This window comes from Octopus bimaculoides, chromosome 4 (assembly GCF_001194135.2).
Source record: "Octopus bimaculoides isolate UCB-OBI-ISO-001 chromosome 4, ASM119413v2, whole genome shotgun sequence".
Classification (NCBI taxonomy): domain Eukaryota; kingdom Metazoa; phylum Mollusca; class Cephalopoda; order Octopoda; family Octopodidae; genus Octopus; species Octopus bimaculoides.
This window is the reverse complement of record NC_068984.1, coordinates 43,484,452-43,496,256: the sequence shown is the minus strand read 5'-3', so window position 1 is coordinate 43,496,256 and position 11,805 is coordinate 43,484,452. Positions and strand designations below refer to the sequence as shown.

The 11,805-nt window shown below is 33.5% G+C and overlaps 1 protein-coding gene across 11 annotated transcripts in view; it reads left to right on the top strand.

Annotated features, from left to right (window-relative positions):
• Positions 1–11,799, top strand: part of LOC106873997 (potassium voltage-gated channel protein Shaw) — a 524,001-nt gene extending 512,202 nt beyond the window's left edge. For all 11 annotated transcript variants that reach the window (XM_014921547.2, XM_014921546.2, XM_014921542.2 and 8 more), the window contains 2 exons: positions 7,403–7,546; positions 10,090–11,799. In XM_014921547.2, the coding sequence (XP_014777033.1) occupies positions 7,403–7,546; positions 10,090–10,259 (314 nt within the window). In that variant the 3' untranslated portion in view covers positions 10,260–11,799. The remainder of the gene's footprint in view (positions 1–7,402; positions 7,547–10,089) is intronic.
• Positions 11,800–11,805: the final 6 nt, after the last annotated feature.

Genomic DNA, 11,805 nt, shown 5'->3' with positions numbered 1-11,805 from the left:
ATATATATATATATATATGTATGTATATATATATATATGTATGTATGTTAACAGTTATTATGTAATACAGGATAGATGTGTATAGGTTATTATACCTATTATTATAGGTTATTATGTAATACAGAATAGATCTATAAATTTCAGGCAAAACTGCAAGTGCAAATTTAATTTATACATTATTAAGCTTAAAACTCTCTCTCTCTCTCTCTCTCTCTCACACACACACACACACAACAGAAAAGGAAGCATCACCTGAACAAGTTAAATCAGTTAAACTGATTTATATAAATAATGCATTTTTAGCAGCAAGTTCAATTAATAAACTACCAACATGTTAGCAGTTTTCATTTTTGATGCTAAGATGCACTAAACTATGAACTTATAAATTCCTATGAAACTGTATTCATATTACAGTGTGGAAGACACATGTCAGCAATTCAAAAACATACAAAAACTGTTATCTTGACATAGATATTCATCACACTAATTCTGATCTGGTTACTGATGTGATACCACTGCAGTGGGATCATCATCATCATCAACATTTAACATCCATTTTTCTATACTGGTATGGGTTAGATGACTTAACAGGAACTGGCAAGGTCAGGGATTACACCATGTTCCATAGTCTGTTTTGGCTTGGTTTCTATGGCTAGATGCCCTTCCTAATGTCAACCACTTTACAGAGAGTACTGGGTGCTTTTTACATGGCTCCATCACCAGTGCTTATTATGTGGCACCAGCACCAGTGCTTTTTACATGGTACAAGTACCCACACCAATGCTTTTTATGTGGTACCTTGGTTTTAGGATCTCAACTCTCTTGTGGTGGGCAAGTTTTCTTGAGTCTGTGCAACAAAATTTTGACACCAAATAATAAATGCTTAAGTGAAGTTAACAGTCTTTGTCTGTTTTAAAAAGGCTAATATGTGTCTTCCATACAATTGTTTTAGTATCACACATAATCTCAGATGAAATCCCTTGCCTGGCAAGTACCATACTGAAATATGTACATATTGTGTGTTGTATATGTGAGGAGTATACCAAAGCCTTGTGAGTGGATTTGGTAGACAGAAACTGAAAGAAGCCCGTCGTATATATGTATATGTATATATATATATATATGTGTGTATGTTTGTGTGTCTGTGTTTGTCTCCCCTAGCATTGCTTGACAACTGATGCTGGTGTGTTTATGCCCCCATCACTTAGCGGTTCGGCAAAAGAGACCGATGGAATAAGTACTAGGCTTACAAAGAATAAGTCCTGAGGTCGATTTGCTTGAATAAAGGTGGTGCTCCAGCATGGCCGCAGTCAAATGACTGAAACAAGTAAAAGAGTTAAGAGTATATATATGTGCTTGTGCATACACATGCACTGAATATCAGATGAGTATATGATCTGTTATGTTGGCAAATGTATGATTATTTATAATGTATATTCAAGCTTTCAGTTTTGGCATGCATCTAATTACATCCACTTACTCTTTAACTTCTGTGAGAGTAATCTACCTTGGTTCATATTATTATAAAGTCTGCCTGCTTACTGCTCAAGTCACATCTCCTTTGTGAGGTTCAGCACCCTGAGATTAGCTTTCACCATTTCTGTCTGTATCTTTCTTAGTTTTTCATTTCGGTGGTTTCTTTCCACATGTGAAGGTACATGGCCTAGTGGCTAAAGTGTTGTACTCACAGGTGGCACGTTGCGCACTTGAGCAAAACACTTTATTTCACACTGCCCTAGTACTGTGTGGAAATTTGCATGTAAAAGAATAGACACAACATTTTCTTTACATGTCATAAAAGGCAACTAAAAGTAGTTGAGATAGAATTTTTACTCCAGCCTCTTAAAATCATCACCAGTAATGACTTCCCAAACAGAACCACGGATTGGAAGGTTGTTACCTGAGCAGTACAACAGTGTCATCTACCAGGAGTTGGGAATCACCAACAGATGGTAGATGCAGCGATGTGCTGTTACAGCACATGCCCCCCCCCCCCCATACAACTACTCACAAGTGCATCTAGAAGGGGACAGAGAAGGCAGTCTGCTCCAAGCAGCACTTTTACGGAGGCAGCACCACTTTTGGGTCTGCTGTAGGCAATATGTATTTTTTTGTGGGGACCCAGGCAGCACAAACTCTAGCTCTGCTAGTACAATTACTACTACTACTTTCACATGAATCTTCTAACACTTATTTGCTCAGCTGTCATCATCTACACACATTACATGTCCATGCAAATACAGTTGTCATTTTTTATTTCTTTTTTGTGCAGTATATCTGATTCCTCTTACACCTAGTTTTTCTCTCATCTCATCTCATCAGTGCCTCATCAGTGCCTCATCATTCATGCACTCAAGTAGAAAAATACAAAATTTTGTACCAAGATAGTTTTCAAAATTACAAAACATCTAAAGGAAGTAACCCAAACGGTCCAACACCGTCATTAATTTAGATAAATCAGGTAAGCGATGATGTTCTGAATGGTATCTGTAAAATACTGTTAGATAAATTGAAATTTATCTTTAGTTGGAAAAAGAAAAGAAAAGAAAAACTAGTAGTAAGTTGTAAGCAACTCAAAAAAGAATAAAAGAATTTAATCAATTTCACTTCTTTAGAATTTTTTAGTGTATATCATTCAATATTCAATATGTCATCACCAACCCAATTTTGATTCACACATTGGCCAATTTCAGTTTTTTCCTTTAGTTCACATTTTGTTTTTATGCAGATGAAACAGCCCCTAATTTTTTTCAATGCTTTATCTATTCATAAAACTTTCTGTCAACAAACTCGAGTAGACCTCTCAACTGATATGACCTAATAAGTGCCAAAAATGTCCATTGCTTTCACCTGGTAAAGAAGACCACCATTAGTTTCCTTGGACATTGTTTTTTACAGATTGCTCATAAGCATTTTACTCTTTTACTTTTTTACTTGTTTCAGTCATTTGACTGTGGCCATGCTGGAGCACCGCCTTTAGTCGAGCAAATCGACTCCAGGACTTATTCTTTGTAAGCCTAGTACTTATTCTATCGGTCTCTTTTTGCCGAACCGCTAAGTTACGGGAACGTAAACACACCAGCATCGGTTGTCAAGCAATGGTGGGGGGAGACAAACACAGACACACAAACACACACATATATGTATATATATATATACATATATACGACAGGCTTCTTTCAGTTTCCGTCTACCAAATCCACTCACAAGGCTTTGGTCGGCCCGAGGCTATAGTAGAAGACACTTGCCCAAAGTGCCATGCAGTGGGACTGAACCCGGAACCATGTGGTTGGTAAGCAAGCTACTTACCACACAGCCACTCCTGCGCTTTTCTTTGGCTTTTTTATTAATGATAATTTCAAGTACAAGACAATGAATCAATTGTTTGATGGCTCATATTATGTCACCAAGCACTAAACTGCTCAGAAGGAGTACAATTAGTCCTCAATAGCTGAGTTTATTTAGCCATATGTACTCTGAAACAGTACAGTGCACCATTGCAAAGTGTTTTATCAGCTGAGTTAAACTGGGCTCAGTTTAACTCTTCATGTGCAAAAGTTTTTCTTCTAGAGATAATGTTTATGTCAATAAGATGGCAGTTCCCTCTATCCTCTTCCTTCTCCTCATCATCATCATCATCATCATGATCATCATCATCACTATCATTAAAATATGGTTCCATGTTCTTGTGGGCATGGTTTAGCGTTGCATGACAGATTCTTCAGTTTGTTGGTTCTGTTATTCATATGGGAAATACATGAAACCATTTTCTAATGGCTGGGTATAATTCTAGTGCTTGAGAAGGTTATTTTTCCCCACAGAAACAGTTAAATGAAGCATTACAAACCAACAAAGCACCTCTACAGTCAGGCAGTATCAAGTTCTATGTGTGTATATATATATATATATATATATAAGTATACAATATATATTTCCATACATGGAGTGAAGTGTCAGTAGTTAAACAACATACAACTAAACAACAACAACAACAACAAGGTGAATATACCATTTTGTTTGGCTGCAACAAAGAAAGAAAATATCTATGGAAATTATGTGCTGATATTCAAACATTTTCTCTGTATTCCTTCCATTTAAGCAAGACAAAAGCAAAGCTAATACAATATATTATGTTGTAACCAGGTTATTGTATAATTCTATTACTTGAATTTGTCATTTAAACGGTAGTAGAAACATTTTTGTTTTGCTTGTTTATTATTCATTAATCTGTGGAAGAATAGCTAAAGCTTTATTAGTTCATTATTGCCTGAGCAGTAGAGATGTTCTGTTTATGTACTTGCAGGAGAAAATTGTAGGCAAGTGAGGAATTTCAAGGAGAAGCAATGTTGTGAAAAAAGGATTAGATAACACAGTATAGGGTCTGGATGTGAAACAAGATTTCTTTTTTTTTTTTATGGTTGGCAGTAGAATAGAAGATAGAAGATAGAAGATAGAAGATAGAAGATACAGCTGGCATTAAATAAATCTTCCAACAATATTTAAAATATAGACAAAATTAAAGACAAATTTTGTAGATAAGAGCCATCTGCTTCTTTGAAATATAATTTTAATATCCAAGTCATTACAACATTTTATAATGTACCACTCATCACATCATTTTGTAATTCTACAAAATAACCTTCAAATTTACTTTATAATGTTCAATGCATCATATCTGATGCCACAGCATCCTCTTGATAATTATTATCTTGTTTTGATATTAGATGTTTTAATAATGGTTTTAGTCTAAATAAAAATCTTGTTACTTTAATCTAATTGATTTAAGTTTTACTCAGGTATGATTCTGCTTTTGGTAACAATGTATTAATACAGGAAGAACAGTATCCTCATGTTGCTGCAGTTACTTCCCAATATCCTTATATTCAATTTGAAAAGGACATGGTAATATGGATACGTAGAGGTGATTACTGTACAATGGATGTAAATAATCAGTGAACTAAGTCTAATAATTAGATTTCATTCATAACTAGAGCTATTTTGCTTCTCTTCAAATGATAATGCCCTTTAGAAAGCCATAAATGTTATAAATATTTCTTTGCACTTCTCTTGGTTCTTCTTATTTGTATTGATAGGAGTGGATGAAAAAAGAAATATAAATCTGTAGTAAAAATCTTGCCTGTGTTTTTATTTTTCTAAAAGAAATAAGGAATGGTTTGTTTAGATATTTTTGTTACTGTCTAATACATCAACTGTGGCAGAATGTTAATGGCATCAATTTCACAAGTCTCAATTTTCATACAAAACCATTGTAATTTGCTTATACTCTGAAGCAGAACGGTGGAAACCAACCAACTGGAGCATCTCTAGTACAAACTTATCTTTATTTTATTATATGCTGTCCTAAGATTTAGGACTTGAAACATGTGGAATCCATTTTAGAGATGGTAAGGAATGAAGAAGATGCCAGTAATACATGAAGCAAGATAAAATATTTTGACAATTTTCCCCCACTTTTTTTTCCTTGTTGGCTTCATACAGACCAAAAACAATAACGCTTCTATACACTCTCTCTGGGAAAAAAGAAAGTGCTCCAAAAAATAGATCATTTCATTCCCTGTAACAAATCAACAACTTGCTCAATTCTCCATTCAACTTATTCAGCTTTCTTATATTCAGCTTTCTTATATTGAGAGAAAAAGTACAGTTCAGTACTTTTGATGACCTTCATACACATGGAAATTCAGAAGTTTATATATTTTCAAAGAGTAGTTTGATTAGTTCAATTGCCATGAACTTATCAAATCCTTCTTTGAACTCTCTCTTATGAACCATTGTTGCTGATACAGACTATCACTACTTTCTTCAAATTATATATATATATATAAATATATATATACGTCTTACAACATCAGTTTGTGGTGAAAAGCCTGCCAATATGGAAATTTACTATAAATTTCTTAAAATTATGAATCTATGTAAGGTTTGTATATAGAAATTAGCATAACAGTCTTAAATGTTGATATATAAAACTATTTCTAGTGTTACAGTAGCTGTGATATGTTTGTATGTGTATATATATATATATATATATATATATATATATATATATACTGATTTGAATATCATGCAATTTTCCTTCAGAGATTCTGTGTACTTTATGGTTAATGTTTTTATTATTATTTGTTATTATATTATGGCTGTTTTATTTGTGCTCAACTGATTTGTTACCATACACACACACACACATATATCATTATCCAAGCTGTTACCATAGTAACAAAGCTAAAGCACGCGGAGTAAAGCCACTCAGCAAAAATTGACCTTGAACTCTGCTGTGCATGTGCACTAAGTTTTAACATTCTAGTTCACTTCTACTGTTTGCAGCAGTGCTTGGAAAGAAGGTGTGTAGCATGTGATTATTGCATTGACCGTGACAGAGAAAGTTGTCATGGCGATACTTGCTCAGAGGCCTACACAAAATTGCAGAAAGTGTGTGGAGAGGTGTGTATGAGCTGTACACATGTGTATGAGCCGTACACATGTGTATGAGCCGTACACATGTGTATGAGCCTTACACATGTGTATGAGTGGTTCAGACGTTTCCAAGATGCCCGAAAAAATGTTGATATTGACCAACGTTCTGGAAGCCCCGCAACCAGATGAACTGAGTGAAACATCACAGATGTGAGTGCAGCTGTGATGGGAAATCATTGAATAACCATCCGTGAGTTATCAGAGGATGTGCAGATGAGTTACAGTTCAGTTTAGTCCATTATCACTGAAGATTTGGCTATGAGATACATGTCTGCCACCAAGTTTATGCTAAGACTGCTTTCAGCTGATCAAGAAGACAATCAGGTTTCAGTTGCACAAGATTTCCTTCATTTGTCAAGAATGATGAAAATATTTTGAAAACTTTGTATAGGCCTCTGAGCAGGTATCGCAAAGCTTTTGGCAAAATTTGATGCAGATTCTCTGCTCAGCTTTCTCTGTCATGGTCAATGTGGTGATCACACACTATACATCTTCCTTCCAAGCACAGCTGTAAACAATAGAAGTAATCTTGAACATGAAAACTTAGTGTGCATGTACTGCAGAGTTCAAGGTCAATCTGTGCCAAGCAGCTTTACTCTGCATTCTTTAGCTTTGTTACTATGGCAACAGTCCGGATGCTTATTAATCCGACCACATATATATGTGTGTGTGTGTATATATATATATATGTATATATGTGTGTGTATATATATATATATATATATATATATATATATATATATATATATATATATATATATATTGATCTTCATATACATCTGTATGTGTATATCTATATCTATAGCAATTAATCACCAGCTGACATGCAACACAAAGATAAATGTTAAATGAGTGTTAGCAAAATGGCAATTCCTTACTAGTTCCTCTATTTTCTATCTCTTTGCAGATTCCCCGGCAGCTACAACTGCCCTTTCTAGTCTCATAATGACACCTCATGCTCCACTGGTAGGGAACTCAACCCCTAATACACCCCATACCACAACCGCTCCTGTGACAACAACATGTGCAGATTCAACAAATGTTCCCACTGGTAAGAATATCAAACCATTGCAATATTGTTTTTTTTTCTCTTCTTCACTTGCTTGCCTTGAGTGAATTACATCATACATATTAAATGTTTCAGTGATATACTTGCTTGACAAGTGACTTGATCTAAGAGGGTATGTTGAAGCTGTAATAATTACATCATGGAAGATTCATTTTAGCCATTTGAGAACACAAAAACTGTTATATTCAATTTTAGTTTATTTCGTAATACAGTCTGTTATGAAGTGTCAAAAAGAGATGCAATGGAATAGTATCAATGAGCAAGTCACAAGTGTGCAATAAAATTTTTTGACACTTCATACTGTAGTACTATTAAGAAATAAATGAGAAACGAATGCATGTTTTCTTTTGTCTTCTTAACTGGTAAATTTTTTCTTCAATGATATTGAATGTTCTTATTTTATATATTTTCATATTCATTTATCATTTTTTTTTTTTTTACTTAACAGGAAGTACCTTAACTTATATTTGATTATTTATTATTATTTTTACTGAAAAGTATCAAAACTTACACTTCATACATGATTAGACTGAAAGCCTTGCTTTCAGTCCAGCTATGTATCTAATCAGTATTAGAAAATATTGTTATAGTGCTTAGAATATTCAACAGCAAGTCTTAGTTTCAAATCCTGTCACTAACATTTTATTGGAACTTTGGTCAATAAACATTAATTGTTTGCTTCAATCTATGAAATATGTAGCAGTTTCATTTTATATTAGGAGCTAGTGGGCAAGATGTTGTTTCAATATTTGCACTAGCATAAATTAAAAAGATATTACAAAACAGAGTATATACAAGTAAATATATTAGATCTTGGTTTGGCAAACCACTAAACTACTTGCAAGCTTCCACTCACTTCTTGGTTCCAACAGTGGATCATTTCTTCCTTTATTCATACCTGTTCATACCACAGGTAAATGAACTGGCAGAAGTTAGCATGACAGAAATCAGTATATTGATAGGATCATTCCCATGGCCACTGCACAGAATTTCATGACTGCTGATTCTGCAGACGTTTCACTCACAGAATGAAAAGACATTATCTTTCATGTGATAGGCATCTTGTCCCACTTAGGTGACATAACTGCACCCTTATAAAGTATTACAGCATATACCAGCCAACAAGTTTTATACATGTTGTAATACTTTACAACAAGCTTCAAATGTTAGACCACAAATGACTAGAAAAAGCAATTACATTTCTCTCAAATCACACACAATTGTCTGTAGTTTATTGTATATAATGTCTGGAAAAAAAGATGGATATGATCATAGCTGGAATACTTTTGATCATTAATTAGAGCTAACCTAGAGTTGAATAAGAAGAACAACTAGAATATATGGCTATTTGTTCATACAAATTCATGAAGCGCTCAATATTTTTAGTGAAGGTGCATGGCTCAGTGGTTAGAGTGTTGGACTCACAATCATGAGGTAGTGAGTTCGATTCCAAGACCAGGTGGTGTGTTGTGTTCTTGAGCAAGGCACTTTGTTTCATGTCACTTCAGTTCACTCATCTGTAGAAATTAGTAGCAATGCTACTGCTGCCATGTTATATCTGCCTTTGCCCTTTCTCTTGGATAATATCAGTGGCACAGAGAGGAGAGGCTGGTATGCATGGGTGACTGCTGGTCTGCCATAAACAACCTTGCCCAAACTTGTGCCTCAGAGGGGAAATTTCTAGGTGCAATCCCATGATCATTTATGACTGAAGGGGGTCTTTAACATTTTACCCTGCTTTTCTGCTGGCCAGAACAACTGAGTGTAACCCCTCCATTTGAAGAGTTAATATGTTTTATCATATCACAGTTGTTTTATTATATCTATGCCTAAGACATTTAGCTTTCAAAACGTTCCATCCCATTTAACTATGAACAGCAAACATTAGAGCACCTCAACTATTACTATCATGCTGTAAGTAGCAAAATCACTATGATATTATAGAGATTCACATTAATTTACAGTACTTTATTTATATCATCATATAAGTAACTGTTGTGTCATTACTTAGCTTTGAGTCAGCTCTGACTGAGCAAATCATTTGATCAAAGTATTCCAGTCATGACATTCCATCTTTTTCAGAGTATCTACAACTACATTATCCATTGTGTTCATCTCCTAAGGCAGTACATTGTAACCCGAGGGAGATTTAACCACTATTTCTAGCAAGTAAAGTGATCACATAGATGATCTTTTTCAGAAGAATAACATGGAGAAGAATGAATTTCAAGAGGCTGAAATACTATATTTATAAAACATATGGTAATGCTGTGACATGAGCTCTGAGAACATTCAGTTACAAAAATAATTCAAAGTGTATCATCTGATTTTGGATCTGCTTTTTAATTTCCAAATTTCTATAACTTATTTCTAACTCATTTAAATGTTGTTTCAATATCCCAAATCGATTAACTGTCTCATTTAGTATGTATCAGTTCTGTAATTATAATCTGACATGCTAACTTTTTGGCACAGTGTCCACAATATTAATACAATTAAACTGATGCAATTGATGTTTATTCCAGGTAAAAGAGCCAGTTGTAGTGGTGTCCTGGATGGATCAGTAGTGGAAATTGCTCGTACACCATCTCCAGGTGAAAAGAACAATCTGACACAAAGATCAACTACATCCCGGCAAAACTCCCCGCCTGCATCCCCTCCGACAGGAAACAACCTAACGGCGGTAAATACCTAAATCACTGCTTTTAAGACCTTCAAATACTGATAGAGGCTTATTGGCATAATACTGAAATGAAAAGAAAACTAAATGAAAAAAAACAAAATATGTGACACACATACATGCAAACACAAATCTACTCAATGCAAAGAAAAGTAATGTGTACATGAGCCAATCAACTGTTAAACAACCATCTTACTGTACAAGAGCAACAACAGCAACAACAAAAAACACTTGCACAATAGAACAGTGAAATGGCTGCCAGGCCATAATTCTGAAAGCAAATGAGCAAATGAACTCTTTGAAAAATCAGTTGTAGGTCTTTGGAAAGATAAATACAATTGCAATTTTAAAAGTATAAATATATATATGTATATATTTATATATATATATATATACATACATATATATATATATATATACACACATGTTTGTATATGGTTGACAGTGTGTGTATGAGTGTATGCATGTGTGTGTGTTTGTGTGCGCGTGTGCATGTGTGTGAAGAATAAGAAAATAAATGAGACAATTTCATGTTGCAGAAAAGAAACAAAAATTTCTGAAAAGTAATGCAAAGCAAAATTGATGAAATTCGTGTCCATTATAGATTCTGCTGGCTTTAGGACTGCCTCTGAGGAGCAAAGATTTGTACATGAGACAAATAAAGCAAGATCTTATATAATGATCATAGACAAAGAGGACATCTGTAGTAATATATATTTGTATGTATCTATATACATACATGCAGGTATACATATTGATATAAATGTGGGTGCATATATGAATGTATGCATGTTTCCCCATGTGATCATTTGATATATATATATGTACATACATCCATATACATGTACATATATAAATATATATGTATGTACATACATACACACGTATATATGTATATATATATATATGTATAAATATATATATACATATACATATATATGTGTGAGTAGATATAAACTAAGTTTGTATATATGTAAGTATATGTATATATGTAATTATATGTATGAGTATGTATATGTATATATATATGTATATATATACATAAAATATATACATGTATATAAACACACATGTGTATATATCTTGTATGTGTATACATATATATGTATACATATGTGCATATATGTGTCTATACTTACATATCTATATGCCTATATGTATGTGTGCATATATATGTATATAAATATAGATATATATCTATATATCTGCATATATTTGTGTATGTGTGCATGTGAGTGTGTGTGTGTATAGACATATATAGGTATATATACATATGTATATATCTGTATATGTACACATAAATGAGTATACATATATATATGTATGTGTGTATGTGTATACGAATGCGTATATGTATATATTTATATACGTTTGTGCTATACATTTTTTGTTTATATATACACAAATATATATATGTATATTTGTGTGTGCATATGTGTGCACATGTGTAGCCTTAAATACTTACACGTAAATATGTAAGTGTATATATTTATATGTGGCTGAATATATATATATGAGTATGTGTATGCTTAAATGATTGTACAGAGATATATAAATATAT